At 38.9% G+C, this 23,503-nt stretch overlaps 1 protein-coding gene across 1 annotated transcript in view; it reads left to right on the forward strand.

Annotated features, from left to right (window-relative positions):
* The window catches only part of LOC120538737 (spectrin beta chain, non-erythrocytic 4-like), a 461,881-nt gene that overhangs the window by 142,368 nt on the left and 296,010 nt on the right, over positions 1–23,503 (forward strand). The window contains exons 15-17 of the mRNA XM_039768162.1: positions 5,699–5,849; positions 12,729–13,599; positions 17,653–17,790. Coding sequence (XP_039624096.1) covers positions 5,699–5,849; positions 12,729–13,599; positions 17,653–17,790 — 1,160 coding nt within the window. The remainder of the gene's footprint in view (positions 1–5,698; positions 5,850–12,728; positions 13,600–17,652; positions 17,791–23,503) is intronic.

Consider the following 23,503-nt stretch of genomic DNA (forward strand, 5'->3'; position numbering starts at 1 on the left):
TGCACCCATTGACTTGTGCAACCTTAGAAAAAAATGTTGGCCGATGGTGAATAATACCAGGAAAACCTTATGTTCCTTTTGACATTTTAACTTTTAAACCTGTAAATATTCTGTAGCATATTTTGACAAGACAGCACAAATTGTTAGAACACCAGCTCACTGCCTTTGCCTTATCCACTTGTCTTTGCCCACTGCTACTGTGGTTCACTGGAAAGCTGAAATGTTCCCAAACAGGAGCACAGTCCTCAAAATCTGGGTTTACAGTGGCCATATTTTCAAGGCTGCAGAACTGAACATGTGCCAATTCAGTTGCTAAGTTACGGCTCTGTTATGGAGTCAAATAGGAAACTGAGTTTTTAATGTATAGTAGCCTCACACATACAAATAAAGAAGAGAAGGCACACTGTGTCTTGTCAAGTGTCACTTTATTTGCTAATGTTTCGGCTGACTGACAACCAGAGTATAAAAATTTTATGCACGTAACATTCATGGCTAAATCTAGACTACGTTCACATGGATCACAATTAGCTCCGAACCAAATGTCCAGTACTGAACGACACGGTACAAACATGTTCACGTGCATGTCTGGCTTGCTAAAACAATCGTTAGTGCTTTTCTTACTGTACAAACTGTCTGTCATTGTGTCTTGAGTGGATGGTGATATTGTGTACACTGGTGTGGACACAATAAACAAGAATCATGGTCGGTGTTTAAAGATGATTATTATATTCCAAGTGCAAAGATCAGAGCTGCTCTTTTTAACCTGATTGGATGGAGAGCAAGTTTCTGTTTATGGTGAACTGTTAAGAGATGAAAAGTCTCATAAAAAAACCCTATAATAGTTATATAAATGTGTGTTGTGTGTGCAGAGAGGAAATTGCATGTTTTAAAAATAAACATAACGTGAGGCCTGGGAAAAATCTTTCTGTAGAATCAGCTTATACATTGGCATTCGATAGCATCAATGAATGAATAGTAGATGTGAACAATACGTTGTCATAGGCACTGTGTGTGCTCTCTGTTGTTCAGCATTATGACAATAGTGTAGGACCATGAGGACTGTTTAAGGTCATGATGTTAGGTAGAATGCCTAGTGGGTGCTGGGTGGTCTCATGGCCTTAGAACCCCTGCAGATTTTGTTTTTTTGTCCAGCCCTCTGGATTTTTTTTTTCTGTTCTCCCTGGCCATCAGACTTTACTTTATTCTTTGTTAATTAGTATTGCCTAATTCTTATATTTTTTCTTTTTTCCTTCTTCATCTTGTAAAGCACTTTGAGCTACATCATTTGTATGAAAATGTGTGTTTTGTCTTGATAGAGTAATATACTACTCTACTTTCCCCTTTTGTATTATTAATGTGTAGCCTTTGTCAGAATGCCTCAGATCTCACAGACTTACCACTGTTTAAAAGGTATTGTACCATATAACTTCTCCCCCACCTTCCATTCTACATTTATAACCTCAGGCAATTAGGTGTAGTAAAAGGCAAGTAGGAGTTAAGTTACACTTTAAATAATAAATTATTGAGAATATTCATAAATAATAAGAATATGAAAAGTACAAGTGAATACTGGCAACCATACAACCTGATGAATGCTGATGTGTAGTTTCAGGCGGCACACAGACTTGTAGTTACTTTAAATATCTCTAGTTAAGTCATAATTTTTGGTCAGCTTTCTTCAGAACAGGTCGCATGCCTGTCTCAATATGGCTGCCGAGTTGTGCTCCTCATGGCAATAGTGTGACAGAGAGATGCTTCTTCATGGTGATGTTTGTAAGAGAAAGAGGGAGGGATAAGGCAAGCAAATGTATAGACCCTATAAACTCTACAGCCAATAGGACATTGTGGTACCTAATTGCTTCGGATACAAGCCAATCCCAAATAGCCATACTTCAGACCAATGGGGCACATAATCAAATTTTCACACCTGCCCCCAAAACCAATTGCTCAGCTGATGCTTGCCAGCTAGGTAGTCTGGCTTTCCTGTGGTGGTTGACTTAGAAAGCCCTGCAGAGAATCACTTGCCAAACTGGTTTCAGGCACTTCCCCCAACCCTGTCGTAAAATTACAAAGAGACTCAGTCCTTAAAGGGGTGGGGGGGCTTCTTAACCATCAAACCATTGCTGTTCTTATCAATGATAGATATTAGTGTTGTAAGATACAAATAAAGACATACAAAATATTTATCAACTTATATCCAAAGTTTCACACCACAACAACGTGCTAAACAAATAAATGATGCTGTTGTAGGAGCTGATGTAAGCCTGAAAAAATTGGCAGCTTTATTCATAAAAATATAAACTGGAAAATTTGCATTTGAAGTAAATAGTGTGTTAAATTCTGTGAAAAGAATTGCTGTTAAGAATGCTGATTACAAAGAGCCACAGGAGATGCAGTATTCAGTACTCAAAACACCTAAATCAACGCATCTGCCTGTCAATGCTAGTAGATGCACAGATGACGCTGCACAGCATCTACCTTCTGACTACATGTTTAAACAAGTAACTAAAGAAATTTGACTGTCTAAATGGAAATGCAAATATGCCATGAGAAACTAGCCGCAGCTTTTTAACATGTTAAGAATTATGTTTTTGGACTTCTCTAGCACCTTCAACACCATCCAACCTCTGCTCCTTAGGGATAAGCTGACTGAGAAGGGAGTAGATTCACACCTTGTGGCATGGATTGTGGACTATCTCTTACAGACAGACCTCAATATGTGCGTCTTGGGAACTGCAGGTCTGACATCGTGTGCAGCAATACAGGGGCGCCGCAGGGGACTGTACTTTCTCCAGTCCTGTTCAGTCTATATACATCAGACTTCCAATATGACTCGGAGTCCTGCCACGTGCAAAAGTTCGCTGATGACACTGCTATTGTGGGCTGCATCAGGAGTGGGCAGGAGGAGGAGTACAGATAGTTAATCAAAGACTTTGTTAAATGGTGCGACTCAAATCACTTACACCTTAACACCAGCAAGACCAAGGAGCTGGTGGTGGATTTTAGGAGGCCTAGGCCCCTCATGGACCCTGTGATCATCAGAGGTGACTGTGTACAGAGGGTGCAGACCTTTAAATATCTGGGAGTGCAGCTGGATGACAAATTGGACTGGACTGCCAATACTGATGCTCTATGTAAGAAAGCTCAGAGCAGAATATACTTTCTGAGAAGGTTGGCATCCTTCAACATCTGCAGTAAGATGCTGCAGATGTTCTACCAGACGGTTGTGGCGAGTGCCCTCTTCTACGCGGTGGTGTGCTGGGGTGGCAGCATAAAGATGAAAGACGCCTCACGCCTGGACAAACTTGTTAAGAAGGCAGGCTCCATTGTAGGATTAAAGTTGGACAGTTTAACATCAGTGGCAGAGTGACGGGCACTAAGCAAACTCCTGTCAATCATGAAGAATCCACTGCATCCACTTAACAGTGTCATCTCCAGGCAGAGGAGTAGCTTCAGTGACAGACTTTTGTCACCGTCCTGCTCCACTGACAGACTGAGGAGATCGTTCCTCCCCCACACTATGCGACTCTTCAATTCCACCCGGGGGAGTAAATGCGAACATTAATTTTATTTTAATTCTTTTCATTTTTATTACTATTTAATTTAATATTGTTTCTTTGTATCAGTATACTGCTGCTGGATTATGTGAATTTCCCCTTGGGATTAATAAAGTATCTATCTATCTATCTATCTATCTATCTATCTATCTATCTATCTATCTATCTATCTATCTATCTATCTATCTATCTATCTATCTATCTATCTATCTATCTATCTATCTATCTATCTATCTATGTTGTATACCCACAGACCACAATGCTTAGCTAAACTCTAGTTGCAATCATTATGTCATACAGTGATATAATAGTCAAAATGAAAAATATCATAGCAAACAGAAGCACTTCTCAGATGTGTGGGGCCCAGTAGCTTTGATGGTCTGTGTGTGTATATGTTTGTCTGTCATTACAATGTGCAAATGTATCATTTAAGCTTTAGTTCCCTTGTACTACAAAACTCCTAAATCGATAAGGCAATTTTAGCTTTTTATTTTTGCTCAACGTCAGGTCTTTTGCTCTCCATTGCGGTGGTTTAAAATGCACGGACTGGAGGAACTGGGGGCGGGTGTATTAGGAAGAAGCTCTGTGGGTGTAGCGTTTGCAGTGCAGGATTTTGCCGCAATTCACAACGCACTTTTTAACAGGGTGTCCCAGAAGTGTATTCTGCAGTTTAGTGGGCATTCCCCTCCAACTTTATGGTTGAGGAGGCCCTAAATGTGTTACTTATGCTCCTACTGTGCTAATACTGTATATATCATGTTAATTATTGTATGTATGAATATGCCCAGTGATTTAACTGACAGCCTGTCAAGTGGCTTTTCTGACACTGATGAACAGAAAAAATATCTTCAGCTTGAAAATAAATCTCTGTCATTTGGTTGAAAAGTTTTTAATTATGACAAGATAAAACTAGTGAATTATTTTAAATAGCCCACTTGCATTTGTATTGCATTTCAATGCAGTTAATATGTTTGATTGCATTTAATTTTGCCACAAATAATTTTCCATACAATTAAACTGACAATTACAACACACTTAAAAAAAAAAAAAAACAACAGTCAAATTAAAAAAATGAATAAGAACATTGACATCTTCAAAAGAAAACAAAATTAGAAAAATAAAATCATGACAGCTGTGTTATTTAAGCAAGCATGTTCTATTTAGGAAATGCTTTCAGGAAAAAAGTTGCCACTCTAAGAGGATTTTTAAACATAGAGTACGAGTACAATTAGTCTTTTTTTTTCACTCAGTGGTGTCAAACATGCACGTCAGAGGAACAAAATCCCGGCTCATCACAATACCCTGTTTGGGCGAGAGGGGGTGCTGTCACTAACAGTCTTGTCTTGCCTTTCCCCTGTAGCAATGACAAGTCGGCCATTGAGGTAAAAATTAACCCCGTCCCTTTTCCGCCAAAGTGGCTATAAAAGTCCAGCACCTCATGATGTTGGCGTCTCATTTGGACCTGAACCTGGTAAAGGACGGAGCTCCCTGTGACTGGGCGCTCTTCAAGAGCTGCAAGTTTTGAAACAAGCAGGCTGCATTGCCATTATTTCAGCCATGTGACTGCGAACACCAAAAGATTTAAAGGGGCGACTCTGTTGGTACCCCAACACTTTTGGATCTCACCCAGCATTTATTCACCCGTCCACAATGGGAATATTTCAAAATGGGTGGAGCAATATCCTGTTATGTCTGTTATGGAGTTGAGTTTAGCTGATATATCCTACATTAGTTTATCTTTTAACCAAAACAATATTATTATTGACTTGATTAAAGCTGACTAAATGATAGTATTGTTTTCACGTAAGTTTAATGTTAGTTTTTCTCAAGAGGAGGAGGATATTGAGACCCAGGTATTAAAGCCAAGTATAACTGATCAACTGTCTGTTGAGCCTGTCATGTCCTTTTTTATATGTTTTTGATTCTTCTGAGGAATTGTTAGTTGTTATTCCAGCTGCTTGCCATGAAAAGTTAAATTATCTTTTCAGGGTTATTTCTGTTAGTACACCAATATGCTTATTATTACTGAATGTAAGTAACCTCATGTTGCATCTCTATGGGTTAATCAAGTTTGCAAAATACATTAGCAGAAGGTCACAATATTTTACAATAATTAATTCTGTTTTTGCAATTTTCTACAGGTGAAGTTGCTATCAAAGGACTATGGGAAACACTTGTTGGAAGTTGAAGATTTGCTTCAGAAACATGGCCTGCTAGAAGCTGATATATCAGTACAGGCTGAACGTGTGCAGACATTTAATGTGGCAGCTCTCAAATTCACAAATATGGAAGGTAATGAATAAATAAAGGTTAAGTCTTCTATTTTGAACCTTCAGGCTTCAATTGTAGGTGATATCGCATCACTGTCTTCTTGTCTCCAACTTCAAGATCAGTGACCCATGTTCAAGGACAGATTCTTATTGTACCCCATAATATTATTTGCAAACAATAAGGATATAGCCCATAGTCATCAAACTACAGTGTAATACTGTGTAAGGTCATCTCTTACAATTCTCTTAACTACATTATAATAAGGAGGACAGCTGCAAGGTGTTATGAGTAAAGGAAACAGTAAACCTAAAACCTTTAAGTGATTACAAGATGGAAGAGTATTATGAAGCATGCAAAAAATATTTTTTATCAGTACAATCCTGGTAGAAGTACTGGTAAAGAAACAAGAACATAGCTGTCAAAATTCACAATCAAAAATACAGAAAAAAACACCTATAACCCTAAAAGAAACTAAACCCTGTGTAAGAGCCATTTTCCTAGTTCTATAAAATGTATGAATATTTACTAGATGATAATGCATAAAATATGGGAGGTTTCTAAAACCCCCGTGAATAGAATTGAGTTGGTATTTTCCTGTCATTTCTTAACAGTTTTTGAGTAAACAATGTTCTTTAGTAAGTGTTTAGCCTTACCTTGTGTAAGGTATAGAGGCATACGGTTTTTTAACCGTGTCCTTGAAAGAATTCTTTTTATGCTCGCGTTCGTGCTTATGCACGGCACTGAGCTTGGCGCATATCTAAGCGCCAACGGCCTAAGGGTCTTTTGAGTGTAAAGTAACTCGTAAATTAAAAGATCTAAGTTTTGAACCGTATGTTTAAAGCATACAGAAGAAGAAATAAATAACCTTTAAGTACAGAAGTAACCAAAGCATCATAAGAAAAACTAAGTTTATAGAAGATACATTTTTCCCTTTTTTTTGCCTTTATTCTTTGTGTGTAACTATTTTTCTTTTTATTCTTGTATGGATTATTTGCCTTTAACTTTCACTAAATATTTTTAAAACGAACTTTTGGACTGAGAGATTTCTTTGACACGCGTCTTACCCGTGCCTGATTTCACCTTACGCAAAGCGGCTACACCCTGTTAAAATCACTAAATACACATCCAAGATTTTTTTGTGTTTTACTACAAAACTACTATAACCAGAGTGGTGTGCTGTAGGAAGGGCTTTATGATTGCTCAGTTAATTATCATTTTTAGCTTATGCAATGCTGGTAATTTTAATTAAAATAATCAATAAGATGCCTCCCAAGGGATGCCAAATTAAATGTAGGTTGAGTAAGGGTCCTCTGTTTCACTTCCTAGTCTGGAGGCAAGAAATAAGAAGAGATCTATACATTTTTTGAACAATGCTTACAAATCGGAAAAGGTCTGCATTGACGCTGTCATGATTTATTCTGAAGATAGAGGTTTTGTAGCCTTCTCCTGTTAGGGAAGCTGTTTAGTGTACTGTTGTGAGGTTCACGTCCTGCGTTTTTATGAGCATGGCCTCCGGGGTTATTACCTTTAATTAATCTGCAGATGGGATAAAAGGTCAGCCTTATGCTCTGGGCCTTATCCAATTTGCAGATAAAAAAAGTATCTACATTTTAAACATTTCATGTGATTGCTTTTCAAATCTTGCATTGTTTTTGAAATTATTGCCTGTTATTGACTGCATATTTTGCCCCTCGTCCGCGTTTTTGGTTGCTTTGGTTTATTTTTATTTTCATTTGTTTGACTTTGTGCTTGCATCTCCCTGTTTACTCTAGACCAGTACTTCCTAACCTCGGTCCTGGGTACCCCCTGTGACTGCAGCTTTTTGTTCCCACCAGATTCCTAATCAGTGACAACACCTGATAGCGCTGATCTCATTTAATTAGCTGGGAGTATTTTTGTTTTATTCTACATTCAGAAAAGCACAGCAGCATGATTTTTACATTTATGAGACATTTAGAAATATTTCTGTTTTTGCTTTAGATTTAAATGCTTAACTCTCTTTTGTTGATTTCATTATATTTTGCCCTTTCTCTGTGCAGTTTTTCCCTTTCGTTGTATCTTATTAATAACAATTAAAAATGAGCAGAGCAGACTCGCTGGCAAACAACACACTGAATAATCAAAAGCTGCAACTACTTTAGTGTCAGACCCACTAATTAGTAAATAATGGATTGATTAAACAATTAGAAAACTTAGAAAAGCAGAATGAAAATCAAGATGTAAAGAGCAAAATAAATTATTCCCATTTAACTGCTTGGTAAATTTTTATATATCTATATTTTTTTTAACCAAACTTAGTTTTTGAATTACTATATTGTTCCGAAAACACAGAACTTGGGAAATAACCCATCACTTAATTAGCCTAGGAGTCCAATTAAAAACAGGAGTTGGTTGGAACAAAAACCTGCAGCGACAGGGGGGCCACAGGACCGAGGTTGGGAAACACTACTCTAGAAACTAGTTATCTGCTTTTCCTGCCGAGCCAGGAAAAATGCATTCACTTTCTCTGTTGTCGTTTGGCGTGGCGATAGACTTACTTTCACAAATAACCCAGACACGATTGTTGCAATAAAGAAAATGATACAATTTATTTATAACACAAGGATAATAGCAGATGGCAGAAGGATTAGTTGTGCTTTTCTCTTCCACAGAAAAAGCCACATAATTTACACATTCTGTCTCTTAGCTTAGATAAATCTTTCCTCTCCTATTGCAAAAAGGCACACAGCTTATGAATTCTGATCTTTCAGTTCATGTAACAGGTTATGAAGCTTCTATTGCCTTTAGTTACTCCCAGCCATGCTCTGCTCTGGCTTAACAAACTCTCAAGTTTGAAAGTTGCTCTTCTGCACTTTCTTACTGGATTTAGGAAGAATTGTATAACACAGCTAAAACTTTCAAAAAGGTTATTACCTTTCAGTTACAGTTACACCAATGCTACAATTCATTGAGCTGGCTTTGTCTTGTCTACTAAGTTAGAATTAATAGTTCCTTGAATCACACTTGGTGTACTTACAGTCCAGACACGTGGAAGGATCTTCAGCATGCTTTCTTTCTTTTGATAATGATGTTTTCTCCATCTTCGCCTTGGTTGCAACTTCTGGTACAACAGTTTCTTTTTAACTTTCAAACACACCAAGCCAGTCCTGTTATTGCTAGCAAAATCTGTTTTGTGAACAATTTATGAACAGTTGGTAGCTAGTTTATACAAGATGAACATGTGACCTTTTGTATACGGGCTGCCTCTACTCAGAATACTTGCTGTCTTAGCAAGGTTTGGATTAATGGCACCTCTTGTTCAACTCCTGTTATAGATAGTCTTCAGGTTTTTTTTTCGGCTTGCCCCAGATTACTCTTTTGGAGTAGATGGAGTTGCTCCAATTTCACTAAGGCCTCACCCTATTAGTACTGGGCAGTTAGCATGATGGAGGAAGCAATGACTTTTTAAAGCCAGTAGTGGACTTCTTGTCATTGTGTTCCTGGGTACATGTAAGCCCATCCTTTTAGAAGGATCAGATAATCCACAAGGGTTACAATCCAAAGATGCCCCAATGATAAAGAAGCTAATATGAATTGTGTCTGGCAGTGGCTTGCTAAGCCAGGATTTGGTCCCCAGGCTAGCAAAATGGATAATGCCAGTCTGTCCTACAATGCTGCTGTCTTTTATATGATTACTAGACATTAAGCCCGTTACAATAACGGGCGCTAGAACAGTATTGCATAAACATTATTAGGAACAGTCTATATTAAATGGCATTAAATGACCTCAATTCTGTTTGTTGTCTTAATTTTTTTGTTAAAAATATTTTTGCAAGAAGCAAAAAATTAAAATAATATAAAAAATAAAATAGAAACGTATATGACAATACAGTAAGTATAATTAATATTGCCTTAGTGTAAAACTTTATAACAATCTGTAATACACAATATCTGAAGAAGATATTTAGGAAAATGGTTTATTTTTTTACCTCAGGAAATTTTTCAATAAAATTTCATTATAGACAACATTTTTTGTAAACACTCTTGTTCAGGACCATCTACAACGTTGACAACAACATCTGTAAAACTTCTAACTCTTGATAATGCAACATATAACTGACCATGGCTGAATATTGGTTCTGGCAAGTAAATGGCAACTTTTTCTAAGGTTTGCCCTTGAGCTTTATTAATTGTTATGGCAAAGGCTAATGTAACTGGAAATTGTCGCCTTCTTATGGTAAAGGGTAAATTAGTAGAGGATAGAGCCAAATCAATACAGGGAATATTCTGACGCTCATTTTCTTTTTTACAATTGATCTTTTTGCTCGTATTTTTCTTTGCCTTTCAGCCTTTCTTTTGTTGATGTTTACTTGCTGAGCTGACCGTTCTTCCAGGAGATGTTGCTTATATACGATTTGAGTGTCTGTGTCTTTTGTCCTACTTGATGTGTCCTTTTTTTGGGTGGCATGTTGTTAGTAGATAGTTAGTTAGTAAACATGCACAGGGCAGTATGTGTGGCGTCTCCCCAGCAATGGATTTTATGTGCGCGGCCGCGACTACCCAATCAGCACGCTCCCCAGCAATGCTGTCCTTTATTTGCTTATCATGCGCGGCCACGGCTACGCCATTCACTGTGTGCTCAGCTTCCAGTGTGTTCCAGTGCGTCCACTATGCTGGTTGTGCGTGTCACACCGAGCCTCGCGCATGCGCACTTCACCAAAAGACACACACACACAGACACCTGGACGCACACAGGGGTTTTATTAAAGAGGATAGATGGTGGTGATGTCACATGCCACGAGGTCAAGGTCATGTGACCAAAAACAGAGGATTGAGCCACAAAAAAGATGGTCTGTAAAATCAAATGAACTTGTCTAAAGGGCAAAACATAAAGTAAAAAAAAAAAGAAAATCAAAGCTCAGAATCTTGACTCTGAAATGGAATAAACATTTGATTAATGTTCTCTGTAGAACTGACAGAACTAGAAATTGACTCTATTTTAAAATTAATATTTGAATGCCATAATATTAGAGGTATGTTGTGAAACATGATCACCATTATCCTGTGTATACACTAGTCTTCAGGGGGTCTTGAAATAGCACAGTTTAATCCTGAGTGTTTTTATTATTAGATTAGTCTTGTAGATCCAATAAATAATAGATGCACACTCTTACTGTTCTGCGTTCAGGTTCTGACCATTTAAGGCATTTAGTTATGGCTTATTATTTATTGTTAATAATTTATTATGTGCATTCTTTGTTTATATTTAAACTTTATTTAATCAATTTTTGACTAGGGCCCGTGCAAACATACGTTAGTGGTTATTGTCTGTCACTTCAGTAAAATATAATAAATGTAATCAATGTATTTTTTACAATATTTCAAATATAACTTTCTGTCAAGATTTAAAGTGTATTGTGCAAAAGTAATTATTCTATTTTTAAGATTTGTTTGTTTGTTTTTTACTATCCAAAAATCTTTATAATGTCAGCATTCATATAACACGTGTAGCATAAAATATCTGTTATAATTTTATTGTTTTGTTTAGTCTAGAATGTAAAGCAGCAGCATATTGGTCTGCAAAAAGTATTTTCTAATAATAATAATAATAATAATAATAATTCTTTACATTTATATAGTGGTTTTCTCACTACTCTAAGCGCTTTAGTGAGTGGAGAGCCAATTCAATTACCACTATTGTGTAGCATCCACCGGGATGATGTGGCAGCAGCCATTTTTGCTCCAGTACACTCACCACACTTTAGCTATTAGGAGTTGAAGGGGTGAGAGAGATGGCCAATTCGAGACAGGGGATGATTAGGGGGACACAATGACTAGGCTGTGGTGGGCAATTTAGCTTGGACATCAGGATACACACCCTATTTGTTACGTAGGATGTGCAGGGATCTTTTATGACCACAGAGAGTCAGGACCTCGGTTTTACGTCTCTTATGTTTTTTTTTTTGCCTTCTTTTCAGCTTACCTTTTATGAAGGCATTCAAATTCACGTAATACTAAATAGTATTTTCTTGAAATTTCAGGTTTAATATTATTACTTAAGTTTAAGCTATGCCATTATTTTTTTTAATTCCTTTGTGTTGATTTATATATTAAATGTTTGAATCAGTGTGTATTTACTTCTTGATCTACATATTTTATCATTTTTCTTGCTTTATGTATTAATTTTATAATTACAGGTTTTAATGTCAGATGCACTAATTTATGTGATTAAAAAAAATTAAGCAATTAATTGATTCCCAGCACTAATATATATAAAATATAATAATAATAATAATTCTTTGCATTTATATAGCTCTTCTCTCACTACTCAAAGCGCTCAGCAATTGCAGGTTAAGGGCCTTGCTCAAGGGCCCAACAGAGCAAAGTTCCTTTTGGAATTTACGGGATTCAAACCGGAAGCCTTCCGATTGCCTGTGCAGATCTCTAATCTCAGAGCCACCACTCCACCTATTATAAATATACACACTTCCTAAGCAGGCTACTTACTGTATATGAAAGCAAATCTTCTTAGAGACCATAGTGACCCACTGATATTATTCAGTCCTGTGTACAGTAAGGGTACATTGAAAATGTTTTAGCAATGCTACTATTCTGAGATAGTAGTTCTGCTCTCTTGTAAAAGACAGTTACCGTGTGATTTTCTTGCAATTTATTCTCTTTATCGAGTCACAGTATTTTAGAAAGCTTTATTATGGTAGTTAATAGTTCATCAAGGGATTGTGTTAAGTTTTGCTGACTCCTAAAGGGTCTTATAATGGAAACATATGTCATTACAAATAAGGTTAAGGGTTGAAAAACTTGACATTTTAGTTTAAAGGTCTTAATATATCTATTTAGTAATAAATATTGTGGGAATTCAGTTGTATCATTTTGGTCAATTAATCTTTTTTGCTTCTTCAGGTTATCAGCCGTGTGACCCCCAAGTCATCTGTAACAGGGTCAATCACGTCAACACTTGCCTAGAGGAACTGAAACAATTGGGAACAAAGCGGCGCACAGAGCTTGAGGAGTCTCGTCAGCTCTGGACTTTTTTTCAGCAGATGGAAGAGTCCGAAGCCTGGATCAGGGAAAAGAATGCTATTTTGGCAACACAGACATTTGGAAAGGATCTGACCAGCATCCTAGAGCTACTCAATAAGCATAAAATTATGGCGGGAGAACTTCTGGGACGGCGATCCCTCCTGCAACACACCATGAAAAAAGGCAAGCAAATTTTAAATAAGAAATGTTTTGGGACAGGAAAGATCCAGGAGAAGATCATGGATGTGAAGGCACAATGGAAGAAATTGGAAGACCATGCAAGCTTGAGGTTGCACAGGCTTCAGGAGGCCCTTAATTTCTTTCAATTCAATGCTGAAACTGATGACCTCCTGGCCTGGTTGCAAGACACCTACCGATTAGTCTCCAGTGAGGATTTTGGCCATGATGAGTACTCAACCAAATCTCTGATGAAGAAGCACAAGAGTGTAGTGGGGGAGATTGAGAAACATCGTCTCAATGTTGTTGCACTTAGGAAACACATGGTTAGCCTGTCAGTGCAGTATCGGGAACTGGATGAAGTCCAGAACAGACTGGGAGAAGTCGAGCAGTTGTACACTGAGGTGGTGGATGTGGCAGTACTCAGACAGCAGTGGCTACATGATGCCCTAGCTGTATATCGGATGTTCAGCGAGGTCCATGCATGTGAAGTTTGGATTGACGAGAAAGAGCAATGGCTGAACAAGATGGCCATCCCAGAGAGACTAGAAGATGTGGAGGTGGTGGCACACAGGTAGTGTTTCTTGGTGAAAAATTAGGTTCACCAAACAAGTATATAAAGATGGTCTAGTGCCTAATGATGAATTTAGTAAGTGAGGGTTTTACAAATTTTAGTCTTCATAAAAAATAGTTCTATTTATGAAATACTAAGGTAGACTCTTTTTCTGTAAATGACTTTGAATATCCATTCATACCTCTATTTCCAAAACCCTCTTTTCCTGTATTCTTGCAGCATTTGGTACAAAACAGAAACCAAACCTGGGTGGGACTTCAGTTCATCACTGGAGAAATGAACACATACAGTATGGAACCATTTTAGACTTCCCAGTTAACTTAACACACATACACACATATTTGAGATGTCAGAGGAAACTATTTGTGATGAGGTTCAGCAGTACATATTTAATTGGAACACAGGAATTCATTTACACACTTAATTTACAGTAGCTTCTGATCTTTGGATATGGTCTAAGCTTATCTGAACTTACTCTGCTGTAATTGCTTTATCGTTTATTTACAATGGATTCAATATTATACCATGGGGTTCAAAGGCCAAATCAAATAAATTGCATTATAAGACCCCCAACTTAAGAAAGGTCTGTTATTCTATTCTTACTTTTAGCTTTTCAGCATTTAACTTTTGCTTTTGTCACATTTTGTTTTACTCGCCAAAAATGTCCACACAAACTTTATATTACAAAATAAAAGGCACTGTTTTCTTTATAGTAGAAAAACTGTTTATTATTATTATGTTCTATACCTGTCAACTTGATACATAAATACATGAAATGTACAGTTTGACTGTCTGTCACAAAGTTCAATTTTCTCCTGATAATATGACAGTTCAAGGCTTCCAACATAATCAAAAAATGCAAGAATCAAATTGACAGTGTGCTCTGTTCTCACTTTTTACATTAACTTGCAATACATTTAGCAAATGGTTATTTAACTTCAGAAACTCTTTAAATTTTATTTGTGTGATTCCCTTTGTGAGGAGTAACATAACAGCTGTGGTCATCAGGAGGTGCTGCCGGTCCCCAAACACCCGACACAAATGGCTCAGACACAAGTCGCAATGGATAAAGGCTTTTATTTTGGGAAACTCTTCCCAGCTTAAGCATTTCCCATGCCACAACCACAGTACAATACACAGCAATACTCTGTCTTCCTTTCTCTCAGCGTCTCCTCCACTCTTCCCAGCAAGCTTCATCCTCCTCCTCCTTGTCCCAACTCTGGCTCCTGGTGTTGAGGCAGGTAACTCCTTTTATGTAACAGCCAGATGCACTTCAGATCCCAAAACTGGGGTTTGGAAGCACTAATGGATGAGGCTGGAGCCCGAAAAAGTACATTTTGCCAGTCCCTTCAGGACCCCCTGGTGGCACTCACAAAACACAACAAGACTGAGCTGAGAAACTCCACTTCCCAAGATGCCCTGTGGGAATCTGTAGTGATGCCGCAAACCAGAGAGGCTGCCATCTACTGTTCTGCTGGAGATAGTTCTTCCATGTAGTGGGTGTCCCGGGTGGGTAAGGTTCCCAGGTGGTGCCCCTTGCAAAGCATTCCATCCTGCAAGGGCTCTCCTCCTTCAAGGGGCAGCTTTCGGCATCGACCGGTCCATGGCTCCCTCCTGAAATATAGAAACAGGCTGATGGGGAGATGCTGCATATGTACCACCTTCTAGCATCTTCCTTTACTGCTTACAGGCGGCGTCTCCAGCCATGTCATGGTTGATGGCACTTATAACACTGTCGCTGTCCTCTTGGACCTTGTGACCCTCGTCCAGAAGCAAGACCGGAATCACTGCCTATCCCCATGCTCAGCCAAGGTTAGCTCGTCCCTCCATAACCATGGAGCAGAGCACAGGCTCTCCTGCTGCATTGTTCGGATACCTAGTTTTTCTCCTGCAGAATCCTTGCTGTTCTGGTGTATGATGGAAGTCGGGGTCTCTCTATGAGATAAAGGGAGACCCTGTATTGTCTGGACCCCCTTTACCTTATGTGTGACTGTCCCCGATTTGGTGGGAGGCTGGACAACCCGGTTACCGGCAGCAAGCAAACCATTTGTTCGTGTCCAGCCCTCTGCCTTTCTCCTCCACTATGGGCTTCTTCCTTGGGGCGTATCTAACAGGAGGCCGTACAATTGGGCGATCGATCATCACAACCCTTTTGCTTGTCAGGATCAAGGATACTTGGCATCCTTCACTCATATCCATTCTTCTGCAAACAGTGGGGTGAGGTCCACAACAAAAGAAAAAGTCTCTGATAACAGATGGCCAGGAGTCCTGCCAACTTCTCCACTTGTTTACACCAGAGTACTGCAGCTCCCCACACATCTGACACAAACGACTTGGACACAAGTCACAATAAATAAATGCTTTAATTGTGGGAAACTTGTCCCAGCGTAAGTGTTCCCCACACCACAACCATAGTACAATACATATCACACAGCATTACTCTATCTTCTTTTCTTTCAACCTCTCCTCCACTCCTCCCAGCAATTTTCAAGTTCCTGGAGCCGAGACGGGTAACCCCTTTTATGTAACACCCGGAAACACTTCTGGTGTCCTGAAACTGTGGCTCAGAAACACTTCTGGGTGTGTCATCTACCCATTTCCAAATTTTGAAAGTAGTTTTTTCAGGAAATTCTTTGTTTAATTTTTTGAAATACCATTGAAGGCACCACATGAAATGTGTTAATAACAGTTGCAACAAAACTACAGATGAAAGGTTTTCTATTTATATATTGCATTTCTACGAATACATTAATGTCTTACTGTGTTCATCTGCTAAAGCAACATCTGAAATCCTTCCACCCATAAACAGTGTGCAATTAACTTTATAACAATATTTTGTCTCTGTATTTCTAGTGCCTACAATATACCTCTCCATACACTCTTAAAAATAAGGGTGCCAGAGTGGTTCTTCAGAGTGATGCTATAGGGGAACCATTTTTGGTTTCCAAAACACCTATCAAAAATGAATATTCCAGAAAGAACCTTTATCTATTTAAATTTGTAACAGGCTCCATTCAGTAAATAACCATGAATAAATTGTAACAGATTTGTGAAAAATCAATGGGTCATAGTTTTAAAAGGATCCTTGTTGCATACAATAACACAGGCTAAGTCCAAGTTTTCTTAATCTGTTTGTGTTCTGCCAGGCTGCCTGCTATGCATTAAAGATTTCAGCTTTCTGTCACATATTAGGAAGTTTATGAAAGCACAAAGAACCAACTACATATGCAAATAACCCTTCCTACTATGAATTGGTGCTTTGTCAAGCATTAGTTCTATGAGAAACCATGCAACCCAGTAAAGAACTGTAAAATGTCACTAAAGAATCAGTATTTTTAAGGGTGTAGAGCAGAAGTTCACACATGCATTATTTGACCAGTTGCATATATGCAAGCAATTTTGCTTTATGAAAACATTTGTAGTACTGGGGTGTTGTATTGTGTTAGCCATTATGAGTGTAGTGAGAAGTCAGGCAAAATGACACCTTTTATTGGCTAACTAAAAAGATTACAATGTGCAAGCTTTTAAGGCAACTCAGGCCCCTTCTTCAAGCAAGATGTAATGATTACATCTCGCCTAAAGAAGGGGTCTGATTTGCCTCGAAAGTTTGCATATTGTAATCTTTTTAGTTAGCCAATAAAAGGTGTTATTTTGCTTGACTTCTCTACTGAAAACATTTGGAAAACATAATGCCAATGCATACTGCATTGGGCCCAGGGCAGAAATATGACCTGGAAAGGTACCCTGTACACTCTTAGGCATACTGATAGATAGATAGATAGATACTATATACCAGAGAGATAGACAGATAGATAGATAGATAGATAGATAGATAGATAGATAGATAGATAGATATGCACTATATAACATAGATCTTTATTTGTCCCCGGGGGAAATTTGGCTTTATTTTCTTTTTACATCTTGAATTTAAGACAAGTCTCTGAGAGACAAACATTGGAAGCAGGATTTGCAAAGGAGAAACTATTTAAACTTACTGTGAAAATAATATTTTTCCATTTTTCATTAATGATGTACTCTCCTGCTTGCTTTTAGGTTTGAAAGTCTGGACCAGGAAATGAACAGCCTAATGGGCAGAATCTTGGATGTTAATCAGATTGTCCAGCAGTTGCTAGACAGTGGACACCCCAGTTCTTCGGAGGTCCGTGGCTGCCAGGATCATCTTAATGGAAGGTATCTAACATCAGCTTATTTAACCTTTTTTACGTACTTTTGTTTGAATGTTTAGGTTTTGTTTTTCCAGGTTGGTTTTATTTTTTTTTTTTTAATGGAGCTCAATGTCTTTAAATCACAGTACTAGTTTATGGTACTTTATTGGTTAGTCTACTTTATGTTCAGCTCAATCTATATAACAAATACTTGCGATTAAACGATAAATGTCAGTATCGTGTTGCAAACATTTTATTATACACAGCTGTGTAACTAAATCAGATCCGCTTTAAATTCGTTTGATGTTTGGTAAGCTTGTGGAAATGAAGCACAAGGAATCGTACCATTTCCTTTATGTTAATGTATCCTCTTATGTGGTTAGTCTTCTTCTTTCGGCTGCTCCCGTTTGGATTTGCCACAGCGGATCATCCTCTTCCATATCCTTCTGTCCTTTGTGTCTTGCTCTGTTACACCCATCACCTTCATGTCCTCTCTCAGCACATCCATAAACCTTCTCTTAGGCCTTCCTCTTCTCCTCTTCCTTGGCAGCTCTATCGTTAGCATCCTTCTCCCAATATACTCAGCATCTCTCCTCTGCACATTTTCAAACCAACGCAATCTCAACTCTCTGACTTTGTCTCCCAACCGTCCAAGTTGAGCTGACCCTCTAATAACAACAACAACTTTTATTTATATAGCACGTTTTCATACATGTGGTGGGCTGGCGCCCTGCCCAGGGTTTGTTTCCTGCCTTGCACCCTGTGTTGGCTGGGATTGGCTCCAGCAGACTCCCGTGACCCTGTGTTAGGATATAATGCATTGGATAATAGATGGATGGACATTTTCATACAAATAATGTAGCTCAAACTGCTTTACATGATGAAGAAAGAGAAATAAGACAAAATAAATAAGAATTAAAATTAGAGAACACTAATTGTAAGAGCCAGTCTTAGAAAGTTAAAGTTTTGAGTTAAACTCATATTAGTTTTTGCTTAATCTGAATAGAATATAAATTTCTTTCTTAGTCATAACTTATGGTATAGTCTTTTTCCCCCTTAAAGTTAGTAAGAGATACTATAACTGAGAAACAGTGTGACAATAAGCTTAATTGTGGTAAGAACAGGTCCCAGTAAGGAGGGACTTGAAAGACCCATTTTCTACTCAGAAATGGGATAAGCATACAGTTTTCTGGCCATTTAGAAATGGTTCTCTGCTACCTCCAGCTCTGTCTCCTGCTTTCTGGTCAGTGCCACCATCTCCAACCCATAACTTCATTTTTTCTGCAGTCTTGTGCACCATTTTGAACATAAGAAGAAGCGTGTAAACTTCCTAGCGGACGTAAATGCATTGCTTTTTAGCCTATTTTTAAACAGGATACAAGTGCATTGTATATTTGTGATGTGTTTAATCACTCAGTTCAAATTCTCAGCAAAGGAAAGCCCAACTCCAATGTAAGTAATCAATCATTGATTGCCATTGATATCGCCTATCGGTACAAGCGTACTTGGTACTAATAAAGAAACTGTTAGACAGTCATCTTTTGATTAAATATTACAGTAACAGGCTTCAGGGCAGCATTCAAAGAGTCAAATGCCATGTGAGGGTAGATGCCCGTCTGTCACCAGGTTTAACACGCCTGATGGCAGGTGCCTGTTCCAAGGCACCTTTACCTTCTATCCTAACACGAGCTTGTCACTATTACGCCACCTAAACTGAAAGAATGAGTCACCAGCTTGGTGCTCCTTTTTCTTCATTAAACATTTCCTAGATCTAGAAGGTAAGCATTTGCCAATCATGGTCTCAAAGAAAAAATATTGTGGGTCAAGGCTAAAAATATTGTCACAATAATATCACCACATTGCCAAAGCCTAACCTGAGTCTGTGGGACACCTTGGGTTGTAAGCGAATCAGTAGTAGCTTGAGTGTTGAAAACACACCAAGTCACTATTCTGACTTTTGATTGCAATTGCTTTTCTTGTAATAGACTCTCTTTACTTTAGTCTTCTTACTCTGTTAACTAGTGTGACTGTGGATGGTGCTATACCAGTGCTTAACCCGACACAGACGGACACGGGAGGCACAATACTAAAATAAAGTGCTTTTATTTTTTCTTTGCTTGTGTGGGACGACGTCTTCCCTGTCCCCACGAGCCCACAACACAATCCAAAGCACTACTGCACACAATACTTTCCTTTCTTCACACTCTGTCTTCACCACTCCTCTCTGGCAAGCTTATTCCCTCTCCTCCCGACTCTGGCTCTCGGAGTGGTGGCTGCTGGCTCCTTTTATAGCCTACCCGGAACTGCTCCAGGTGTTTGATGACCCATTTCCGGCTGCACTTCCGGGTGTTGTGGAAGAACCGCCCACATGGGCGCAGGAACCAATGCATTGCCCCCTGGTGGCACCCCTGGATCCCAACATGGTTGTAGAGAACTCCAACTCCCATGGAGCCCTGCGGGAATCCGAGGCACCACTGCCACCCAGGGGGGCTGCCATCCAGTGTCCCAGGGGATGTACGGTTCAGTCCATGCCTGTTCCCCAGGACCATATACAGAAGAGGCGTCCAGGCTGGGCAAGGGCCACTGCTGTCCGCCACACTAGGAAGCCTACTCACTAAATTGTGTCAGCACTCCATGTACTAAACTAGTAGTAGTCACAGCATGGGTTATAAACCAACAGCCAAATCTAATGGACCCACTTATCTAAAGTAACCACAAGCGTGAGCAATATTCAAGGTGATAATGGAGCTCGATCCTGGCATTCTGTTAGTTTTCTAGTCTCTATAAATAAGCAATGGAAAATAATGACTAAACCCCCGTGACTCCTAGGCATCCTCATGTGGCACTGCTTATAAAAACTTCTTCATTGTATAAGATGCACCTTGTATTATAGTGCACCATGTGTACTGCTTTATTAGACACATTAAATCTCATTTGTCTGTGTCTGATCTCTCTAAACGGCAAAAGCTATTACATGTTTTTAAACAGATTATGATTTATTTAAAAAATAATGAAAAAGGATCACTGTGTACTAAACAAAGTGCATTTGACAATTCCATTCTTAAACTGCACCTGGTGATTGGTTAATTTCATAGCAGTTAAGGCCCTTTCCTGCATAAAACGTGCTGATTCCAAAGCCGCCCAGAGGTGTCCGCCATTTCCAAAGAATTACTCAGGACAGGGGAGGTGGGCCCGAATTATTGGGGGTGTCATTTTGGAAAAGTTATTGCTTATTCCAGAATTTATTGTTGTGGTGTAACTACTACTTATGATCTGTGCTCATTGCCAGCAGCAGCCAAGTTAATTTAATACAAATTAATTTTTCCATTCTGACATTTACTTCAATGCATGCACATGTATAATGCATTCACTCCTACAGAGCACGATGCAAGATGCAATGTGAATAATGTACTGTACAACAAGAAGTGGTATGTATGTAGTATCCGGATTATAGAAAGGTACTGGGCATACATACTTAATGCAGTAAAACTGTCACATAAAGGAGTAGATATATATTTATACATTAATCTTCTGAGTTTACCTTTCTTATTGGCTGATCATTAGTAACTTTAGCTCATCACATTGCATGTGAAAAGGAAATCAGGTCCATGCAATATATGCATATACTCACACCTACAATGCTCTTCTGATCTTGTGCCAGTCTTTCAGACTTTCTGTTTAGTGTCCTCAGTGCATATTCAAATATTGCTATTCATTGAGGGAACCCACCTGTCCACACTAACAAGCAATGGTCTCCCTGTGGCATACCAAGTCTGCAAACAATTTATAGTCATATGAAAAAGTTTGGGAGCCCCTCTTAATTCTTTGGATTTTTCTTTATCATTGGCAGAGCTTCCAAAGTAGCAACTTCCTTTTAATATACTCAGCAAAAAAAGAAACATCCTCCGACTTTCAACTGTTTTTACTTTCAGTAAACTTAATGTGTAAATATTTGTATGAACACTAAAAGAGTCAACACCATAAGACATAAACTAAAAATGTTTCACAATGTGTCCCTGAATGAAGGGAGGCTCAAAATCAAAGCTGCTTGAAGTACTGCAGTGCATCTCCTCCTCATGGACTGGACCAGATTTGTCAGTTCTTGCTGTGAGATGTTACCCCACTCTTCCACCAAGGCACCTGCAAGTTCCTGGACATTTCTGGCGGGAATGGCCCTAGCCCTCACCCTGCGATCCAACAGGTCCCAGACGTGCTCAATGGGATTGAGATCCGGGCTCTTCCACTGCGAGGATGATCAGCTGTCCTTTCTGTCTCCCTGTAGCGCTGTCTTAGGCGTCTCACAGTGCGGACATGGCAGTTTATTGCCCTAGCCACATCAGCAGTCCTCATGCCTCCCTGCAGCATGCCTAATGCACGTTCACGCAGATGAGTAGGGACCCTGGGCATCTTTCTTTGGGTGTTTTTCACAGTCGGTAGACAAGTCTCTTTAGTGTCCTGCGTTTTTAGAACTGTGACCTTAAATGCCTACTTTCTGTAAGCTGTTAAGGTCTTAACGACCATTCCACAGGTGCATTGTGGTTAATTGAACATGCATGGAAAACATTGTTTAAACCCTTTACAATGAAGATCTGTAAAGTTATTTGGATTTTTAAAACATTATTGTTGAAATACACAGTCCTGAAAAAGGGACGTTTCTTTTTTTGCTGAGTATATATGACATGCCTTATGGAAACAGTGGTATTTCAGCAGTGACATTAAGTTTATTGGATTAACAGAAAATATGAAATATGCATAACAAAATTAGACAGGTGCATAAATTTGGGCACCCCAATAGAGATATTACATCAATACTTACAGTAGTTAAGCCTCAATTTGCAAATATAACAGCCTCTAGACGCCTCCTATAGCATTTGACCATTCTTCCATACAAAATCTCTCCAGTTCAGTTAAATTTGATGGCTGCTAAGCATGGATAGCCTGCTTCAGATCATCCCTTAGATTTTCGATGATATTCAAATCATGGGACTGTGACGGCCATTCCAGAACATTATACTTCTCCCTCTGCATGAATGCCTTTGTAGATTTTGAACTGTGTTTTGGGTCATTGTCTTGTTGGAATATTCAACTCCTGCGTAACTTCAACTTTGTGACTGATGCTTGAACATTATCCTGAAGAATTTGTTGATATTGGGTTGAATTTATCCAACACTTGACTTTAACAAGGGCCCCAGTCCCTAAACTAGCCAAACTGCCCCAAAGCATGATGGAACCTCCACCAAATTTGACAGTAGGTAGCAGGTGTTTTTCTTGGAATTGCGGTGTTCTTCTTCCACCATGCAAAGCGCTTTTTATTATGACCAAACAACTCAATTTTTGTCTCATCAGTCCAAAGCAATTTGTTCCAACATGAACCTGGCTTGTCTAAATGAGCATTTGCATGCAACAAGTGACTCTGTTTGTGGCGTGAGTGCAGAAAGGGCTTCTTTCTCATCACCCTGCCATACAGATGTTCTTTGTGCAAATTGCACTGAATTGTAGAACGATGTGCAGATACACCATCTGCAGCGAGATGTTCTTGCAGGTCTTTGGAGGTGATCTGTGGCTTGTCTGTAACCATTCACACAATCCTGCTCATATGCCTCTCCTGTATTTTTCTTGGCCTGCCAGACCTGCTGGGTTTAACAGCAACTGTGCCTGTGGCCTTCCATTTCCTGATTCCGTTCCTTACAATTGAAACTGACAGTTTAAACCTCTGAGACAGTTATTTGTAGCCTTCC

This window comes from Polypterus senegalus, chromosome 11 (genome assembly GCF_016835505.1).
Source record: "Polypterus senegalus isolate Bchr_013 chromosome 11, ASM1683550v1, whole genome shotgun sequence".
Taxonomy (NCBI): Eukaryota; Metazoa; Chordata; class Cladistia; order Polypteriformes; family Polypteridae; genus Polypterus; species Polypterus senegalus.